Source organism: Uloborus diversus, chromosome 2, assembly GCF_026930045.1.
Source record: "Uloborus diversus isolate 005 chromosome 2, Udiv.v.3.1, whole genome shotgun sequence".
Taxonomy (NCBI): domain Eukaryota; kingdom Metazoa; phylum Arthropoda; class Arachnida; order Araneae; family Uloboridae; genus Uloborus; species Uloborus diversus.
The window spans coordinates 1,762,562-1,784,577 of NC_072732.1; the positions used below are offsets into that span (position 1 = coordinate 1,762,562).

The following is a 22,016-nucleotide window of genomic DNA, read 5'->3' on the forward strand; positions in this document are numbered from 1 at the left end:
AAAAAGGAACCAAACTCCAAGAGACGGTGAAGTGGGAACAATAAGCAATCGTGGTTGCTCAAAAATGAGCAATGGAACTGATGGGAAATTTGCTTTGAAATTATGTCAAAAATTCTTGAATAGTTTTACTAAAATTTTATGATTAAAAAAAAAAATATTTTTTGTCTTGTCAAAACTGGTTTCCACCCTTGAAAGGTATTTCTCCTGTCAATTATACAGTTGATAGAATTGCAAAAAAATTTCTAACGATGGAATGAAAAGTCGTACTTTGTAGAGTTAACTTTTGCTATGAATCGGTGTGGTGTAAACTGTGTGCTGACACTGGGGTCGATTTGTTTGGCAGGTGTTCAATTCGGAAAATACCCTGTACTGCCTGCGGGAGCTGATGGATGTCGTGGGTTCGTCTAGTTTCACCAAGCGACTGCAGTTGGAGAGGCTGTATCGGGATGCCCAGGGGCTGGCCATGTTTGACGTGAGTTTTGCCTTCCCTTTTATTAAAAATCCTAATATTAGTTCCATACATACAGTGAAATCCCATTACAGAAAAATCCAAATGACCGATAAAATATTTCATTGTAATGGAATACAGTAGAAGACCGTTATAACGCCGACCTGTATAAACGCAATTATCTATAAACCGCACTATTTTTCAGAAGTAAACAATAGGTTTTGAAGTTTAAAAAAATCCCTCTGTTTTGATTTGAAAAAATAAAAATGGTTAGGAAGATTAAATTTTGAAACAGTTTTGCACCTTTCCAGTTTAATTCAAAGCTTTTAAATTGAAAATGAGTACTCATAGTAAACAGAAAATACCAGATGGCTCTTGAAAAGGCAGCTGTTATGCAAACCATGAAACTAGCAGAAGTGCAGGATTTTGATTGTGAAACGTATTTATTTGTGAATGACTCATTGTAATATGGGTGCTTTGATACTCATTGCAGATAAAACTCATTCTGAAGTGCTAATATATAGATATGTTCTGAATATTAGTTTCAAAGTTTGTGACAAGATCTATATAACGCAAAAACCTGTATAATGCAAAAGCTCTGCCCCCAAGGTGTGCGTTATAACGGTCTTCTACTGTATTCATTGTAACAGAATCGTCTTAAAACTTTCTTTTCATACAAGTTAATTTTGCTAATCTGCACTCCAACATAATTAAATCAGCAACATTTACCTTCACTGACGATCTAAAATATAATTAAATAAATAATTTATTTTGAACAAACAAAGAAAATAGCTTGAACACTGATCTTTTATTCATTGGTCATCTTCATAAAAAGTGTTAAGAGATTTGATACCAGAGGACAGTATAAAAGTTTCTAATTTATGAACGTCACTTATGTTGACCACAAGAAAAGTTGAAATCTTGCTGACCCCCTTGCCATTTCGCAGGGTGCCTTGCATTTAGTGCGCAGAAATTGACTATGCATGGCTAGACACTGGTTTTTGCTGCCGAACATCAGTTTACTTTTCAGCATGAGCAGATTCCACCTTGAATGGCTCTGCTTCGAAAGTACAAGCCGGAGTTTTCACGTTATGACTTGGGAAAGTCGTTTTTTAATTTCTGAAAACAACATTAAATAAAATTTTTTAAACTGACATTGAGTAAAACATTTTGTTGTAACGAATTTTTGAAAAATTTGTTTCGTTAAAACGAGATTTTTTATACATTATCTTAATGTGATATACACCGCCAGCTCAGTCAATTCCAGCCGAGGGCTGCAGTTTCGTGCTTATTAGCACTCATCAGCCCGGCATAGGAATTGACTGAGCTGGAGGTGGAAAACCTCTTAAGGAAGCCAAGAGTACCAAGCAAACTGGTAGCTAATATAGAATTAGCGCTGACCAGACGAGGGACCGAAGCAATGGTTCGGTTCAACTCAGAAGATTGAAGGCAAGGCAGGTATATTCAGTAAATTACCGCCCATTAGCCCATTGAGTTTGAACTGAACCATTGCTTCGGTCACTCTTCTGGTCAGCGCTAATTCTGTATTAGCTACCAGTTTGTTTGGTACTCTTGGCTTCCTTAAAAAGTTTTCCACCTCCTGCTCAGTCACTTTCCTATGCCGGGCTGATGAGTGCTAATGAGCACGAAACTGCAGTCCTCGGCTGGAATTGACTGAGCTGGCAGTGCATTTCATGTATTTCTGCCTTAGCCCTGGCTATAGGGTAGTAACTTACTGAATTATCTTAATGGTTTTAAAACGGAATCGAACGTTTTGTTCATTATATCAAATATTTCGTTGTATCAGTATTCCTTGTAGCGGGATTTCACTGTTTCTTTTATATACCTTGTTCAAAGTTCTATTTTCACCCATTTTCTGTGATCGGATTATGTTAAAATTCGGTATGGGTCCTCACACCCGATAACATTGCATTCTTTAGTCAAATTAATTAATTAACCATATTAGTTTGTTCCAATTTTAATCAACATTTTTGCATAAATCTTCTATTATGAGGGCAAAAAAATGCTCGCAAATTAGAATTATTATACATCTACAGAAACTGCTGATTTTTCTGCATCAGTTCAAATTTGTTCCGATGTTCCACGATGTGAGTGTTTGTGTTTAACCAATTTTATGTTAAAACGAGTCTTCCATTGATGTTCATTTTTGATTTCGTCCTTGTTCAACAATGCTTTTATTAAAATGTATCTCAAATTTTGAAAGCAATATAAAAATCAAGGTGGGTCACCATACTGTGGTGAAAAAAAAAGACTGATTTTTATCAGGCACAGCTTTATAAAAAGAAACTAAAATAAAAAATTTCTTTTTTGACCTAAAGGTTGACTTAATTTAAGATATTTACTTGCGTTAAATGTTTAACTGACATTTATCAACCGAAGTCATAAATGAACACAGTATAGAATAAATGCAACATACCACCAGCCCAGTTATGCCATCCAGAGGCTGCGATTCGTCCTTGTTATGGACTCGTCTATTGTGCGATGAGTTTTTATCAATGAAGTTATCGCACCGATGACTAATTTAATCAGTGCCCTTTTGAGTTGCAGAGTGTCATTGGAGTTCTTTGCAGAAAATAATACCTGTTGTTGAAATTATTTCTTTTTATTTCCTCCATGGTGATAAAATACAATGATATCCTTGGCGAGCTATTTACATATGAATTATGAAATTGCAAAATAAGTTCTCTCGAAGCATAGATAGTTTAGTAAAACACGCAAAACCATTATTTGTAAATTTGCAATATGACAAATGAAAAGTCATTTATGCAATCAAGGTTTCAGTAATTTGAACTTCAGGTTTGCATATAAAGTTTACAGTTATAAAATGCCTAATCGAGAGCATGGCGACGAACAGCCCACTTGGCTGACCATGAAACTAAAATTAGGCGCCTTAAAAGAGAGTGAGCGATTGAGCTACTGAAGTAACATATATAGTCAGCCAGAGTCATTTGCATGTATTTCAAGACATGCATTTGAAATGCGCATTTCCCGATGTTAGAACGGCGGCCAATCAAATGGAAAAGGAACTTCGTCATTTCTTGACGTAAGGCACGCACGTGTCTGAGATCGGGAAATACATTACAAACATTGAAATTAGCATTTGTGACTTTGCAAGATAAAAGAAAATAGGGATTTAATTAAAGCCAAATACATCAAAATAAATGTAAATAATTGATAACATTATTTGGAATTCCCAACATCATCAGTCTGGAATAGTTAATAACCAAGCTGGAGGCAGATGCTCTCTCGTTGAAGCTGAGAGTACCAACAAATTGTCAGCTAAAATGATTTTAGTGGACCAATCAAGTGTCTGTAGCATAGGTGCGGTTCAACTCCTGAATTGATAGCAAAAAATTGACACTAAGCAGTAAGTTCCTTCAAATAAAGTATTCAAGCTTTGCCTTCAGTTGATGAGCCAAACCCCACCAATGCTCTGAACTCTTGGTTGCTTGATGCAGCATTTCTTAAATTGTGGTCAACAGAATCCCAAAATTCCATGGAAAACTCTGAAGGGTTCTATGAAACTTGCATTTTTTGGTTTTTTCAAAATGTTCAAATTAGTCAAAATAGGAAAGGTAAATGGTAGACAAGAAGTTCCGTCTAGAACTATACGAGCCTACTTTCCCATATACCCATACTACTTTCTAGTACCTGATCAATATTCTCAAGAATAGCTAAAATCGCAAATTGTTTCAAACATATTTTTAAAATACTTTAAGCTGATTTCTAGGAATAAAATATTCCTCACTCATCTAAAAAATTAGATGCGTAAAAAAAAAAAAAAAAAAAAAAAGAACAAATATAATAACAGCACCCTTCAAACAAAGCAGCTAATACACATTTTTCCATTTAAAAAAAATCTGTTACAGCTTTCAAAATGAAAAAATAATAATTAAAATTAATAAGCTCATAAAAATAAGTACATCATATCAAAAAAAAAGTTTCTTTTTCCCCTGTTGCCAAAACTATTTTTTTAAATGAATTAATGAAGTTACCAAAATAAATAAACACAATAAAATGTCAACTTAAAGAAATAATTTTCATTGTCAAAAAAAAAAAAAATCGCCTGCGCATATTTTTATGTAGAAACATAAATGACTTCAAGTTTATTCGCCGAAAACTGAATACCTAAATTAAAACTTTAGCGTGAAAATAAAAACAAGTCATATCAGCAATAATTATTTCACAGTTAAAACCATAGCTGCGGAGTCGGAGTCAGAATCAATCTCATTTTAAGATAAAGGAGTCGGAGTCAAATATCCAAGAATCGGAGTCAGTCATTTGTCCTCCGTGTATAAATTTTTGCCAAAGCTATGAAGTCAGAGTCGAAGTTGGGGAGTCGGGAGTCTGGAATTTGGCGTCAAGAGCTATTTCCAACAAAATTGGTTTGAAGTAAATCCGCCTTCAAGTACGGAATCTACATTGACTTTCAGTTTAACCGTAGGCGCTAATGTTAAGGGATTTGAACCGTTCAAAATTGAACGAAAAATTGTTCAAATCAAAAAGTAATAAAAAAGTAATAAATATAATAAAAAGTAATAAAGTAAATCAAAAAGTAATCTTTAAGTATGTCAGCTCTAGAATTCAGCTCTTTTATTGAAACTGCACCCGATCCTTACTTGCACTCTAGCAATTTAAAAGATGAATGCTCTCAATTCTCACAAAATGAGAGCCTGATCATTCTGATATTGGACATGGGGCTCATTTGTATTTCAGGGCCCCCCTAGGGCCCGACTAAGATTTTTGAAGACACTGGGCATGAAATTCATTTTGTCCCCCGCCCCTCTATTTCCGCTTATTCTGAAGCTATAAAATATTTCAAAGTATTTAATACAACCAATGCTAAATTTAGTGATAACCTCATATCACAACGTTTAAAAAGTAGAAGAGATATGGTTTACGATAATTATATAAGAGGGGTTCAAACTTGGCCAGTTTACCGTAAATATCAAAGGTATTTATGATATAACTTTTAATAACAAATACAGACTGAACTTGGAGTGGTTTTGAGATTTGCAAAGAGTTCAATTTTTTAAGGGGAATTTTTATCAACAAATAAAGAGATTTTTTTCCTTGTCTTTGCTTTTGCAAAAATATCAATGTCATTGTAAACTAGATTCTGAGTGAAGTCATTATTTATTTTTAATTAGCATGATAAATTAAGGAGATTTTTGGCCCCGCTGAAATATATGAACAGGGGCCTGTGCCCCGCATGCCCCTGAGGTAATCAGGCTCTGCACAAAATTCCCTGTAGGCACTTATATTATTTGAAACTAAATTTAGGTTCTCAACTTATCTGTTGACAAAAACTTAATGTCACCCCAGACTTATGCTTAACCGGGGTTGGTATAAAAACTGTTTTTTCTTTTGACCCCCCCCCCCAAAAAAACTTTTTTTTTTTTTGTTTAAACCAGGTTTATTTGGTTTAAATACTATTTATAAGAAAAAAAACTTTATTTTAGGAAAATCATAAGCATTTTATGAATTAGTTGTTAAAGAATGTTTAATATTCATATTTGTACCTAATTTCTTCATAATTAATTAAACAATTAAGATTAAAATCTTATTTCATTTCCTAATACTTAGAGATATCTATAGGAGAATATTGTTTCAAAATCTTTAAATATTATAAAAAATAAAATAAATAAATGGGTCTTGGTATAAATAATGAAATAAGTAATTTACTGTGATAGTTCAAACATTATTAATTACAAATAACTAAGAAAAAATTCTTGCAAATTATTTTCCTCATAATCATAGTTATCTATTATAAATAAAAAAGTAAAATTAGAATCACATTCTTAAACATGGGAAGTATTTTGCAGTATCTACAAATGAATCAGAAGCCTGATGTAGCTACATTATGCAACTTTAAAAATCAAAAGGTCAACGCATATTTTGTTTAAAGATTTTAAAAAAAGTTACAAATCATGTAATTACCTAATCTATCAGTGACAACAATTATAGAAACAGGACAAGTAGGTTTCAAGAAAATCATTATGTTTTCCGTTGTAGACGGTTTAATGCATTTAGGAATATAATTTTTTCATCGAAGAAAAAAAGTCGTTTTAATTAAAAGCCTCAGTTTATACTTTAATGAAAATACTCTTTTAACATATTTTTTTAATAACGTAGACTGTCATAAAAATTAGTGTTTATTGATTCTTCCACCATTCATACATGAGACTTCTTTTATTATATTGGGATCAAAAAGTTATTTGAAAGATGAAAATTTGGCATTCCGTTTTTATATATAAAAGCACAGAGTTTTATGGATAGTAGTATCTGTTTTCATAATTTTATTTTCTTGCTCTGACTGCATCGTCTATTGGGGATGCAAAAAGTGTGCAGGTATTAAGCACAACTTTATGGCAACACTAAGTGTTCTTGGGCTTCTTTAGTTATTTTTTTTTCTCTTGTCATTTAAATATTCTAGTGTTAAGTTAAATATACAAATTTGCATCGCTTCAATGGTACATAATCTATCTCAATAAATCTTGAGTAATCAAGCAAATTAGGTCGGTAAATGAAGTTTTGGTTGAAATATGCTTTTAGAACTATTTTGAAATGCAAAAGAGTGAAAAGGAATGATAATTAAAAATTATATCAGAGCTATTTGGATTTTTTTCCCATGTAGTTTTAGAAAAACTTAGTTGGTCTGCTTTGAATATTTATGTACCTAATAGAAAAGCTGCACAGATTTAAAAAAAGAAAAAAAAAGCAACCTTGCATAATCTTAAAAAAATATAAGTTTATTAAATCTGTAGTTTATCTATTAAGTTTTGCTAGTTACTTTGCATTAATAAGATTTTACTTTTTGCAATAATATGAAAACTTTTTTTGAAAACATTTGGGGGAAAACTGAAATTTTTCAAAAAAAAAAAAAACACATGGTTAAAAAAAAAAACACTTGGTTTAAACCGTGGAATTAAATCAACGTAGTTTAAACCAAACAACCATACTCTGAACATGATCTGAGAATGCAACTTTTGTCCATGAAGCCTGATATTAAGGACTAAACTGTCACAGTTTAAATTGGTACCTCTCATATCATTAAAATTAGGACTCTAAAACTTTTTTTGAAACAAGTTGTAGATGTTTAGAGAAATTAGAGAAACTACTCCCCCCTCTCCCCGTCCCTCCCCCCCCCTCTCTTTAAATCGAAAAATATTTTATAAATATATTAATGGAGAAAAAAAAACATCTTTAAAATGTTGCATGCAAACTATACAATTGAGGAAAAAACAGCTGTTCCATGAAAAAAGTTGACACTTAAAACGGATCCCAACTATTATACAAATTCAGAAACATTAGTCTAATAAATTTATTTTAGCTACCCGTTTGGTTGGCACTCTCAACTTCAGTGAGCGAGCATCTTTTTGCATCAAATTCAATCGGATGTTGTATTTTTATAGCATGCTGTCAGATTGTTTCAGTCTGCATAAACATGAGTGCAATAGCTTCCTTTCATTTCAGGGCTCCAACGACATCGCTCGCCTATACATCGGTCTGTCCGGCTGCAAATTTGTCGGTTCCCAGAAAGCGCAAGAAGTGCTGTAAGTTTTATTTTCCTTTTCACTACTTTCCCTTTCCAGTGTGACTTCCCAGCAGAACAATAAACATTATTTTTGATAACTTACGATGTTTAAACGAAAAGCCGAAAGGCTAAGTTTCGTAAGGCAGTCAACAATATTACTTACTTATACATGTAGATAATACCACATAGTGGAAGATGCAGAATGAATGTCAATGTGAATAAATGAACATTGGAAACTTGTTTAAAAACTGACCAAAAATTTATTGGTCCATTGAAACTAAAACAAACTCACAAAATAAGTTAATAAAAATAAACCCTGGCCATAAGCGGAGGGGAAGATCACAACGCCCAACACCTACCGGACCTAACACTCACGAGGCTGGCGAACGCAAAAGGGTGAGAGAACGATTGGAATCGTTCACAATTTAGATTTGCCTCATTTAAAGTTTAAAAAAATGAATTGGAATGTGAATGGATGAATAAAAAGCTTTTTATTAACAATTGAAAATTTGAACACTATACAAATATATATAGAAAGACTGTTGACTAATAGTAATAATTGAAAAGACGAAAATCTTAAGTTTTGGACACGTTTTCGTAATATCAAAGTTCAAGCCTACAGTTCATAGAAACTGCTGGAAAGAACAAAACATCTCAAACCTCGGAAAACATGTTTAGCACAGTTGCAGTATACATAAAAAAAGCACTTGATGAGAATGTCTGTTTAACATCCTTTTCATTGAGTTTTAAGTACAGAAAGCTTTTCAAGATCAATTTGATAACTTACGATGTTTAAACGAAACGCTGAAAGGCTAAGTTCCGTAAGTCAGTCAACAATATCAGTGGAAGATGCAGAATCAATGTCAATGTGAAGAAATGAACATTGGAAACTTGTTTAAAAGCTGACCAAAAATTTATTGTTCCATTGAAACTAAAATAAATAAACTCGCAAAATAAGTTAATAAAAATAAACGCTGGCCATAAGCAGAGGGAGAGATCACAACTCCCAACACCTACCGGACCTAACACACGAGAGGCTGACGAACAAGAAAGCGGAGTGAACGATTGGAATCATTCACTATTTATACTTGCCTGGTTTGCATATGATTGGGCATCAAAGGATGCCAACCTAAAACTGAAACTTAACACGTGCCGAAAGAGTCGAGAAGTTAATCTCATTTGAATAAAGTAAATTTTATACTACATTTCATTAGGAATGAGAACGCGGCTGAATATCATTTTACTGATGTCTATCAATTTTGTAATGCCAAAGCTTTGGCTCAAATAATAAATTTGAGGGATTCTTTATTTGGTATATCCCTATGGCACTTGTACTGTGGGAAGCCGAATTTCACACCAAATTATGGTACAGTTGAAAAAGTGAAGCAGCTCACCCTAAATTACCAACCTAGCTGGCACAAGACAGCAACAACATACAATACCATACATAATTATGTGAAATATCGTCAAATTTTGCATGTGTTGCAATTAAAGATAATTATTAACACTGGTATAAATTTAAATGTAAATAGTGTATATGTTACCGTCAAAGTATATAATGCTGTTATTTAATCGAATACCTAGTTATACCATGAAAAACTGATCGTGTCCGTTAAAGTGTGTAACATGTTATTAATTTGACACTTTAACTTCACACTTCTATGAAATAACTAAGTATTCGTTAAATTAACTAATGAGAGACAGTTAAGGTGTAACATAAACAATTTATCTAAAATGAAACAACCAGGTATTCCATAAATAAACTAATGATAGACAGTTAAAATGAAAAAGAAGCAATTTATCTCATTTATGCAGCGTATAAATGGCATTTATGGAAACGTGCCATAATATCATTTGTTACAACAAGGATTACTAAAATGACACTTGGAATTACAAAGAACATTTTTTCTAAAACAAAAACATTGCGCCAACACGTTCTCATCCTATGGCCTAGAAGAGTTCATAAATGCAGTAGGGGTGTAAAGTAAATGTATTTGTCGTGTAAGATATATGATGCAGATTATTTTACACTTTAACGCAGGGTTGGCAAAAACCCGGGTTTTTTTAAAAAAGCCCATGGACCCAGGGTTTTTTGGGTTTTTTTAAATAAAACCCAAAAAAACCCAACTAAAGCTGGGTTTTTTAAAAAGAAATGTGGGTTTTTTAATCTTTTTTTAGGGAAAATGTGGGGGTACTTGTAGCATATTGTACCGTAAGTAAATTGACAAAGTAAAAAAATCGTCTTGGAGTAAAAAAAGCTGGGAAATTCAGCGTTTTCTGAAGAAAAGTAAAAAAGACGATGAAACCCCAAGAATGGTGAAGTTTCAGATTTTTTAGTTTCCATAATTGCCAACAGTTAAGAAAAAGTTACTTCTCAAGTTATAAAATCTATTGTTCGTTTTTAATTACTACATTTTTTTTTTTTTTTTTTGCATTTTACTTTATTGTATTTCATTTTGTTACGCAAAACTACTGTAGAACCTCAAATAGTTTAAATCCCTTTTTACTGAATTCCAGCTTAATCAAAACATTTCTTTGAATTTTACGTTGCCTGTTTTTCTATTTCTGTGTACAGAGTAAGAAATACTAAACTTTTTCGTAAGATAATGAAAATACTGTACATCCTGTTCTGTTTTCTGTTCGACCGTTTGTGAAACCTGTTAATTACTAAAAAAATATACCTTGTTTATTCGAGATTTGTGACTTGTTGGTTTGCAGAAAATTGGTTTGCTTTAATTCACATGAAAGCCTTTTAGCTAGAGTAGTTTCCTCTGTACAATCTACAAATATTGAGAAAATCAGACATGACAGGACTTAGTCAAGATAATTTGAGTTATTTATTGACCAGTTAAAGATAAAAGTTAAATATATTTATTTAAAATCTTTGAAGTGTTTTTTAATGCTGCTAAGAGTTAAAAAATTCTATTAAAGTTCAAAATTCATTTTTTATGTCCATTGGCTGTGGGGAAGAACAACTAAAAAAGAAGTTTAAATTGTTAAAGTATTTAAATTAATTAATTTTTTTAAAACTTCTCCGAAAATTTAAAAAAAACCCCAAAGTGGGCTAAATAATGGGGTTTTTTTAAATGGGTTTTTTCAAAAGAACCCATTGGGTCCAACCCAATTGGGTCCAATCCGGCCAACCCTGCTTTAACGGGCTGCAGATCGTTATTCCATGAAATAACTAGTTCAACCATGAAACACAAGAGAGTTTTACACTTTAACAGACACGATCAGTTATTTCATGAAATAACTAGGTATTCTATAAAATAACGGATTTCATACTTTAACAGTAACATAGTATTAAATCTGCAAACACTTTGAAACTTGTGAAACAGATAATAGTTTTGAGAATTTTTTTAATGGAAATACTCCATTTTTTAATAACTTTAGGAACAGATTTGGTGCCTTCATGTTTTGGTGCCCTGGGCCATGCCCTATGTGCTCATGCATTAATTTGATTTGACAGGGAGAAAAAAATGAGTTCTCAACTAATTGTGGAAGCTTCGCAATAATGCTCAAAAGTTCCATTCCCTTGGCTGTCCATTTAAAATATATATATTAAATGGCTTTTTGCTTTTTTTTCGTGAAATCTTGATTTTTCTGTTTTTTCTTTTCTCAAGGAAATTCCGCAATCGTTTCTTCTTCCCCACGGATCACTTCAAAGACATTATTCGAAGAATGAGGATCAAGATGAACCGGGCTCGTTTCGAACACGACATTGCTGGACATGTGCATCCATCGCTGGTGGTAGGTGACAGCAAATAATTTTCCTAATTTTCGTTGAGAAACTTTATAGCGGCAACCGAACTGCAATAATCAAACTTCATGTGTTCAAAAGCTACAAGTAAACTTTCATACTAGTCAGGCAGGGGCAGCCTTTCATTCGGGGGGTCGAGTTTTCTATATATGAATTACCTTAGTATGAAACAAAATACATATTGGCTAACAGCAAGTAATCATGATATGGGGGGGGGGGAGATATTGCATAGGGGGGTTAAGGAGCTCCCAGAAAAGGTATTTGTTAATGTGAGATATTTTTTAAAGAAACAGCAGGGGTGATTGTGAGTTCATCAAAAAATACCTGAAAGTCTCAAAGCGAGAACGGGGGGGGGGGGGGGGGGGAGTAATCTTTGGTCCCTATTACTTAAGTGCAGCTTTGCCATAGTATTAAATAGTTCTGAGTCAAAATAGTGTGTGTACATTTGATTAAATTTTTAATGGGTTACAAAGTTACTTTTGAGCTGGTGTTATACAAATTATCTTGACATTTGTCCATCTTAAGGCTCTTGCAGGTATATTTGATGAGTATTATATAATTTTAAAAAATTACGGAGGTAGGGAGTTAAAAGCACAGAAAAAAAAAACATAATTCCGGTATTTTCGGACATAAAAATACCGGAAATACATCTGAAAATACCGGAACACGATCACCCCTGGAAACAGTATGTATTTTTAAAGAGTATCTATGAAATTATACTATGCATTGAGCAGCTAAAATGTGTTTCCAACGGAAGAAAGTGATAAACACTGATTAAATAGACACACTTAAAATATGAGCGTAACAATCAATTTGAAATACCAAGGCATTTTCTTATGAAAATCATGCAGCCACACCATTGCACGAGCCCATCGTTAACCAGAGCACAAAAGAACGAGATATTTAGCCTATATGAGGAAATTACGTCTTTGGATGAAATTAACCATGATTCTTCAGTTTTTTTCTGTTCTGAAAAGGCCGGGAAAGGCTTGACGAATTTCTAATAATTAAAAAAACAGAAAACACTTGCTCATGTCTGAAAATGTGACGAGTTTCATCAACCGTTACGGAGTACCAGCAAGATTGTTTTTCTTGAATATTGATTTGTGATTTATGTAAATTGAATTTGCCTATTTTTTATCATTATTCTCGAAAAATTTGGGGGTGCGACTGCCCCCTCTCGACCCCCCTATTTGCCGCCCATGTAGTCGGGTACTTTTAGTTATTCGCGTTATGCTTCTCAAACCTATATAACTTGGATGAACTGAAGGATTTTAGCATAAGCAGTTGGTACATGGGGCAACTGCAGTCTCCCTTAAAAAGCAAAGGAGCCTTGCCCCTCCACTATTCTGTTCTCAATATTAACAGTTGATTGAAAAATAATAGTGTTGATCGATGTCTGTCTTTAAAGTAAAATACAGAACAAAAACTTACCACTAGTTTTGGTTTCCATGATTTTTGTAAAGAAAACCTTTGATATTTTAATTGTACTAATGTGTAGATACTTGATAAAATTGCAGAACGTATAAGTTATTTTATTAAAAAAAATGTCCACACTTTAATTTTGAAGCATTAATTGCAAAAAGAAAATCAATCCTACTTTTAAGTTGTATTACGTTTTGAAGTACAATCCGTCGTTTTAAGTTTCAATGAAGTTTTGTGTTACTGAAACTGCAAATCCCCAAACTTTTTCACAAATGTTTCTTCGTTGGCAGCATTTTCTCTCTTTTTTTTCCACTCAAGTTTTGTACAAACTATTCATGGAAAAACATTGCTGTTTTAATCATTTTTGTTCAATTCAGAGTATTTACATTCTGCTTCATCAACTTCTATGCTAGCAGTTTTGTCAGTTTCAAAGATCACTTTCTGATTGATTGTTTGATTTAAAAAGCTGTTGTTATTGATTGTTTTATTTCAAGATAAAAATATTTTTAAAAAAATAATAAAAGAACCGACTCTAAAACTATAGCTGTAAATTGTAAAAAAAAAAGCTCTTAAAAGTTTTAAAAAATAAAATTACTTATTAAAGTGATGTTTAACCATATTTTTCAGAACCTCTCAAAATTAAGAAGGAAAAATTTATACCGTCATACAAATAATGTTGTTATTGATATTATGTATATGAAATCTATTGAAGAACCTGGATGCATTACAGTTTACATTTTTAATTAACTTTTAGTTAAGTACGATTTTATCTATTGTTTTTGTGCCCACTTCAAAATACATGTTTAAAAGTAGTATCATTAGTGTTCAATGAATAAAATTATTTTTTACTTTTTAGAGCAATTTCCAGCTGCAGTTCAAAAATATTTTATTTCATTCTTTTTAGTTTCAATCTATATCATAAATACTGTAATGTAACTATATTGAGAAATGTCATCTTTTTTTATATATATAAATGTTCCATATTAAAACAAGTATGTTGTGGCCATCACGAAACTTTCTTCTATATATTTTTTTTTCTGATCCCTCCCCATGCTTGACGAGGAAGCAATATTCCCAACAAAAACAAAATGACACATGCAAAAACTTGACGACTCTCCCAATGTCTGAATTATTGCAAAAGCAAAGCAAAGAGCGAAAATTGAAAGTTATTTTAAAAGCCTTGCTTGAATTAATTGCAAATATTTTATTTGTTAACAAACATAAGATGGCAACAATTAAAAATTTTAAATCATTGAGATAATATTTCCTATCATTTCCATACAATTAAAATCACGAGAAATACGCAGACGACAATCTATTACGATTTATCTTTCTTATTGTTGCATTAATAAAAATATTTTTATTCGCAAAAAAAAAAAAAAAAAAAAATCAACACCTCTTGGAGCGATTGGCGTCAAAATTGAACCAAAGCCTGTTTACATATGGATTCACATATATTCCAAATTTCAACCAGAACGTAGCATTACTTCTTGAGATAGGGCACTCACAATGGAAAAAAAGAACGGGCGATTGCGCTACCCCCTTTTTAGCTGTTGACACAAAAATAAAATCAGTTCTTATACCCACTAAGGGCTACTTGCCGATAAATTTTTCTTTCATTCCGTTCATTATTTCTTGAGATACAGCAGTCACAATTGACGACAAAAAACGTTCTATAGCTCAACCCCCGTTTGAGTTATTGACACCAAAATTGAATCAGCACCTGTTCCTGTTAATACCAACATATGGACCAAATTTTGTTTGATTCCGCCAGTTACTTCCTGAGGAATAGCTAGCATGCGTAACTCGAAAAACGTCCCATTGCTCCACCCCCCTTGGAGAAATTCGCGCCAAAAACTAATGGGCACAAGTTCACATAGGGGCACATATGTGTACTAAATTTCGTTCGATTTCATGCGGTAGTTTTTGTTGTAGAGCGGCCACAAAAAACTGGTCACACACAGACGTGACACACATACACACACATACACACACACACACACACAGACAGACAGACATTTTCCAAAAATGGTCGAAATGGACTCAAGCACACCTCAAAACGTTCGAATCCGTCAAAATTCGAAATTCGAAAATTTGCACGAATCCAATACTTTCTTCTATATATTAGATATAGAAGAAAGTAAAAAGAAAGAGGAAAAGAACCTATCAACACAATATGGAATTTTAAGTGATTGGCAGTAAAAACTAACTTCTGTTCATTTCTGGGATTACTATTCACTAGTTTTATAAAAACAATTTCCCCAACTAATTTATGTTTCACAACAATACAAGCTACTCGTGATAAAAATCCCAGGTTTCCTGACTTTGCCTGTCATTATTGACATGGATGAGGATAAAAATTAGAGCAATGATAGTGAATGGATTCCACGTTTGCTCCAGAAAAGCCTTCTTTCAAAATTCTCATTATAATCACTCTTAATATTACAGTTTAAAGGCAACAATGTTATTTCAACAATGAGTTTCATATTTAAGCATTTAATAGGAAAATTGCATGAAATATATGTTTTTTACAAACAATTTTTTCCTAAAGAACAACTATGGTGCCAAACAAAGTTACGGAACTTAGATAGATAGATCATTCTGTTTCCATTTAAAAAAATAATAATAATTAATTTGAATTTTGACATCTTGAATTCAAATTATGTTTTTCACAATCACGAGTGTGTGTATGTAGGCGTGTGTGTTTGTGTGTGTGTGTGTGGGGGGGGGTATGTGCATGTGTGTTTGTGTGCATGCATGAGTGTGTGGGTAGTTGTGTGTATGAGTGTTTGTGTGCATGGGAGTGAGGTATGTGTGTGTAGGCATGTGTGTTTGTATCTGTATGCTTGCATGAGTGTGTGGGTAGTTGTGTGTATGAGTGTTTGTGTGCGTGGGAGGGGGGTATGTGTATGTGTGTGTAGGCATATGTGTTTGTGTCTGTGTGCAGGCATGAGTGTGTGTGTAGTTGTGTGTATGAGTGTTTGTGTGCGTGGGAGTGAGGTATGTGTGTGTGTAGGCATGTGTGTTTGTGTCTGTGTGCAGGCATGAGTGTGTGGGTAGTTGTATGTATGTGTAGGTGTCTGTGTGTATGCATGTGTGTATGTGGGTAGGTGTATTTGTGTGTGCGTGTGTGTAGTTGTGTATGTATGCGCGTGTGTGTAGGACATGGATGCAACCTGGAGACGGGGGTCGACGGTGATGGATGCGGAGGATGCTGGTGGGAAAATAAAATCAAAGGACATCAAAACAGTCAAGTGAAAGCAATAAGCAATCGTGATTGCTCAAAAAAATCACCTAAAACACTAGGTAACACTTTGTCTAACTGGTTGGTTCACTAGATCAGACAAATCCAACAAAAAAAAAATCTTTAGAAGCCCCCCCCCCTGGTGCACCAGCCTATGCATTTTAGAATACAACTGTTGTGTTTTCCCACTAACTTTCATGTCCGTATATATATTCTTGTATTTTCCACCACACAGCTCCCCCTCACATATACGTCATCTTAATTTCTAAATGAAACGCATTTAATGTAGCAAGGACCTGATATGATAAGAGTGCTTATTGGAAGAGCGAGATCCTTTCTACAGTGAGAGATTGAAAACATTGTTACGAGTCCAGCCACTTCAAGAAATTCTTTAAATGATGACACGGTTCTTGAGAAAACACAGATTTATTTACAACTATGTACAAGAAATATCGTTAGCAACTGCTAAATTAACCATAGCAATTAAGCAAATATCAATTAACACCGTAAACTCAACGGTCACACACATATTTACATCAAAATACGCAAAGGCAAATACACACTTTCCAGCCCACGGCTCAGACCAGTCTGACTTTGAACACGCTGCATGGCTATTTAAAATATTCCATTCAGAAAACTTATCATTATGAAATGTAAGGACCGTATACTTCAGTCGAATGTAAGGGGGCTGTATATTCATTACAAGAAACTATTTACAGTTTAAGTTACTATGATAATTTTGGATGAAAATTAATGGAACAAACGCCAAATTTAGCCAGATTTCAACAAGTTAGTCATAACAATAATTACTGTTTACAGAATTTGTAACAATGCAGTCGAATACCTTTATAACGCCAACCTATATAACGCAATTCTCTATAAACCGCACAACTTTTCTGATGTAAATAATGAATTTTACAGTTTAGAAAAAAACTCTCTTCTGCCTTTCAAACGTAAAAATTATTTGGCAAATTAAATATTAAAGCAGTTTTTCATCTTTCCGTCTTAATTCAAAGCTTTAAAATGAAAATTTGTATTCAAAGAAAGAAAAAAAAAAAGGCCCAGATTGCTCCTGAAAATGCATCTATTGCGAAAACCATGAAGTTAGCAGTAGTACAGAATAATTCACTTTTTTTAAGTTGTAAAATATATTTATTTGTGAATGACAATATAGATATATTGCATATTTAGTGCTTTAATACTCATGGCAATTAAAACTTATATTGAGTTGTAAATATATAGATATATTCGCAATATTATTTTCAAAATTATCTATATAATGCCAAAACCTGTATAACGCAAAAGCTCTGGTCCCAAGGTGTGCGTTATAATGGTCTTCTACTGTATCATCATTTAGTGAGTAATAAAGATAAGAAATAAATGTTTACAGCAAAGAAGATAGGTTTGCTGTAGTGACACTCGCCGCTTATGATATAACCAAAATTGATAGATGAAATATTTGCACCTCAGAGCCAGAGGAACGCAAATCACATTATGATAATTTTACAGTAGAGAGGAAAACTTTTTTCTGGCGCAGGTAAAGGATGGGACGCTCGCTCTTTTAACCCTGGTAAAAAACTGAAAATCGCATTTTTTGGACTTGCGCCAGTCTGGCTCTGAGGTACAGATTTTTTCCCTCCAAGAAGTGCTCAATTAACTTACTTGAGTTTTTATTCCTTAGTTTATTTTTCCTTTCTAAATAGAACGTTTCCTTTGTAATTGTGATACAATAATTGCAAGAGCAAAATTTTACAGTGTTAAGAAGGGAAAGGGGATACCCTTCTCCCCCAAGAGCACCTACCCTTTTTGTTGGAAATAAGGTAACATTCCTGGCAGGCTTGGCAAGTTTCTGCCAAGGCGGTTAAAACCACTGGTAGAAACCGGTTAAAACCGGCATGGCAAAAACCACTTTCTGCCACTTTGCGGCAAAAACTCACAAAATGAAAAATTAATTCTTGATATACAACAGAAAATGCATGGAAAAAATAATTAACTGTTTAAAAAAAGTACTGTAATTTTATTACAAAATTATTACAATTCAAAATCAAATGTTACGTTGTTTGGACCCTGCAATTGCCTCTTATAAAAGATGGTCTCAAAAAATCTAAACAGGTTCTCAATTTAATATGCACAAATGAGAAACTCAAGAATGTTCTTGAAACAGAAGAGCTAGCAAACAATGCATCAAGGAGCAAGCAATGTTCGTGAAACTTTCATCTATTGAATAACTGGTCTACCATGTAGTAACTGGGGTTGTGGTAAAAATATAAGTTTTGAGAAATGGAGCCAATTTGTTTTGCAAAGCTGTGACATTAGGTACAAAATTTAGGCAAGTAAAATCCTGGCATTTTCTTCTTGAAGGACATGACATGATAATTTCAATCACAAACAGGAAGCATATAAGTGAGGAAATTACAATCAGTAATGCCTGTTTGATTCTGTATGTCACTCCTCTTTCCTAAGCACCCCTGTATGATTTTTTATCCTTTGTTAAATTAATCCAAATACTACGAGCCTCTGCAATTGGAAAGTTAACTTTCTGAACTAGATCAAGGGCACTAGCATGGGATTTTATTTTTTTAAATGATGAAATGATGTTTAAATTTTTCGTTTACTTAAACAGATATCATTTACTAATTACTTGAGTTATTAAAGACACTTTTAAAGTTTTTGCCAGTTTCTGCCGGTTTTTACCGGTTATAACCAGTTTCTGCCACTGGCACGGCAAAAACTAGTTTCTGCCGGCAGAAAGCCAGCCCTGGTCCTTCTACTTCTTTAGTTTTTCTTCTTCTCATTTAAATATTCTAGTGTTAAGTTATATATACAACTATGCATCGCTTCAATGGTACATAATCTATCTCAATAAATCTTAAGTAATCAAGCAAAGTTATATACACAAGTTATATACACAACTATGCATCACTTCAATATGGTACATAATCTATCTCAATAAATCTTAAGTAATCAAGCAAATTAGGTCGGTAAATGAAGTTTTGGTTGAAATATGCTTTTTGGACTACAGTCGTCCCTCGCTACTTTGGGCTTCGACTTTCGCAGGCTTCCCTACATCACGGTTTTTTCTAGTTTTTTCAAATATATAAAGTAATTATCCTTTTTTATGCGCTCGTGTAAACTTTTTTTTACAAAAGAATAACAAAGTATATGTCTTTTAAGTAAGGTAATTAGTCCTGTCCTCCATGAAAATATTTTCTAAACTAATTTTAGTTTACAATCTTTAGTTAAAATGCTATTTTATTCACGTTTAAATCAAAAAAGAGACATTTTGATTTGCATCTAACTGAGCAGTCGCAGTAGCGATTCATAAAACTTCGATGAAGTGATTCTTCCCTCCTTCGATCTCTTCATGCTACTCGCGGGTAGGTGCACGTAAGTGCAATTTGTAATGAAATGCCGGAATGGCATATTTTTAAGTTTCTATGAGTGTTTTATGATTATAGTTGAGTAAATTTTTACCAATATTTTTTTGAGAAGGTATTAGTGATTATTCAAATAGAACTTCAGTTCGAGTTTCACATGATTGCCGACTCTGCAATGTATATTTTCCAGCACTCTCAAACCTCAAATGCTGCGACTAATGATCCCCCTCCCGGCAAAAGAGAAAAAAATCTTTTAAAACTCCCTGTCTTGACAATTTTAATGGCATAATCTGCTCCATGAAAGCCCATGCTTTGTTGGCACAATGTAGGGGAGGGGGTCATAAAGATAATATCATTCACACAAGGAAAGTTACAACTCCAAAATAGACCAAAGATTATCTTGGCAAAACTAATGCAGAACACTTCTTTAGAAGTGTCAAATCAAGTTGAAAACACTTTTATTTCTGCTGTTCTGTCCCTCTAAATTTCATAAATCGTCATTGTGAATTGTAATAATTTATGAGCTAATTGTAGAAAATGTGACAGTGTCAAAAATTACATTGATATGCTTTTCAGATGTTTGTGCTGTCTTTTTCGTTTGTTACGTGTGCTAAAATTTTGCACTTCTACAGATCCCAGCCAATAACTTAGAAAGCAGACTTCAGCGATTTGAATTGGCCGTTGAAGAAGTTTTATCTGATACATCATGGAGCAGTAAGTACAGTTTTAATAAAATCTGAGTTAAAATTTTAATTCAGAATTGACCAGTTGCACTGTGAAATGTGAGCCACATTTAGTGAAAACTACTGGCATGTGTTTCGAAATTTCAACAGCCTCTGTCGATGCAAACGGTTTTAGGCTTCACTCAAACGGCTTGAATCCTTAAGTTGACAACATTTTGCCACAACTGTGAGGTATAGCTCGAAATATTCTGTTCTGATTCTTCATACAAAATTTTGTATAAAAAATTTATTTACCACTCCAGAAAACGTCACTGGGGTCATCATTGCAATTTGATCGAAACCAGAGTTCTACAGATTATTTTCCATTTTCATTTCCTGCCGTTTCCGAAGCAGAACCAAACAATAAGGAAACGACACCGATACTGCAACTTTCTGTAACCTTGAAGTGTCAAGGATCGAGTGTCCTCGCTTTGAGATTTGTTTTATATCAAGCAGTGGCGCAGCCACGGGAGGGGTTTTGGGGTTAAAACCCCTCCCAGAACACGAGCAAAAGTCAAGGGTAAAAAGCAGAGAGTATTTGAGCTTTTCCAAGCAGAATAGGTTTCAACAAATTATCTTACTACTTTTAATGATAGGGAAGCAGTCAGAAATTACTTTTCAATTCTTAAATATAAAAGTTATATTTCATGATGAGCACTCCACGTCCCCACTGGTATAAGATAGCTAAAATGATGTTAATAAAGCTCTACCGCGTATCATGGTCCCTCAGCACTTCCATCATTGCATTAATCCTTTTTAGGAAAATTTAGAGAGAGGAAGCCTACAAAGAGAGAGAGAGAGCCTACCGCACCAGATTTTCTCAGGCTCATCGAAAGATCGAAACTGTTATTAGCTAGCATTTGACATTCATAAAGACATGAATGTATTTGAGGAGGAGGTTTTAAATGATCTGGCAAAAAAAAAAAAAAAAAAAAAATGAATATAAGAATAAAGTAAAACAAATGAAAAATATTCTGTGCTTTTCCCCCACTTTCTTCGTTTTATAGTGATATCAATACGAACTATTAATTGTTTTTAAGCAAGTACTTAGAATGAATAATTACTTATCTATAGAAACTCTTTGATATTGAATAATTACGCATTGTAAATGAATGGGAAAGAAAGCAACAGTTTTCGATTTTGAAAACCCCTCCCAGAAAAATTTTCTGGCTGTGCCTCTGATATCAAGACCGTGTAGTACTAAATGCAAGTTTTGCACCTCGTAATACAAAGTAATACTTTCGTACCTCAAAACCGTGTTGTATAAGTACTGTCTTATACGAGAGACGTCTCTAGAAGTAGCATGATTCCCTGCAAAGGGGATCTCTTTTGAAATTTTTCTCTTATTATTTGTTATCATTAGTCCACAGCATTTTTTTCTAGAAAAGAAAATTTCTGGATAACTACTTAAGTAATAAATATGTGCTTGAAAATAAAAGAATATAAACAACAATTTAAAGCACAAATCAGCAGGAAAACTCC

The 22,016-nt window shown here is 33.4% G+C and overlaps 1 protein-coding gene across 2 annotated transcripts in view; it reads left to right on the top strand.

The window, feature by feature from the left end:
• LOC129216852 (complex I assembly factor ACAD9, mitochondrial-like) overlaps positions 1-22,016 on the top strand; it is an 88,907-nt gene that overhangs the window by 43,380 nt on the left and 23,511 nt on the right. The window contains exons 13-15 of one of the 2 annotated variants that reach the window (XM_054851064.1): positions 344-472; positions 7,946-8,025; positions 11,630-11,756. In XM_054851064.1, coding sequence (XP_054707039.1) covers positions 344-472; positions 7,946-8,025; positions 11,630-11,756 — 336 coding nt within the window. The remainder of the gene's footprint in view (positions 1-343; positions 473-7,945; positions 8,026-11,629; positions 11,757-22,016) is intronic. The other variant, XM_054851065.1, reaches the window with a different exon arrangement.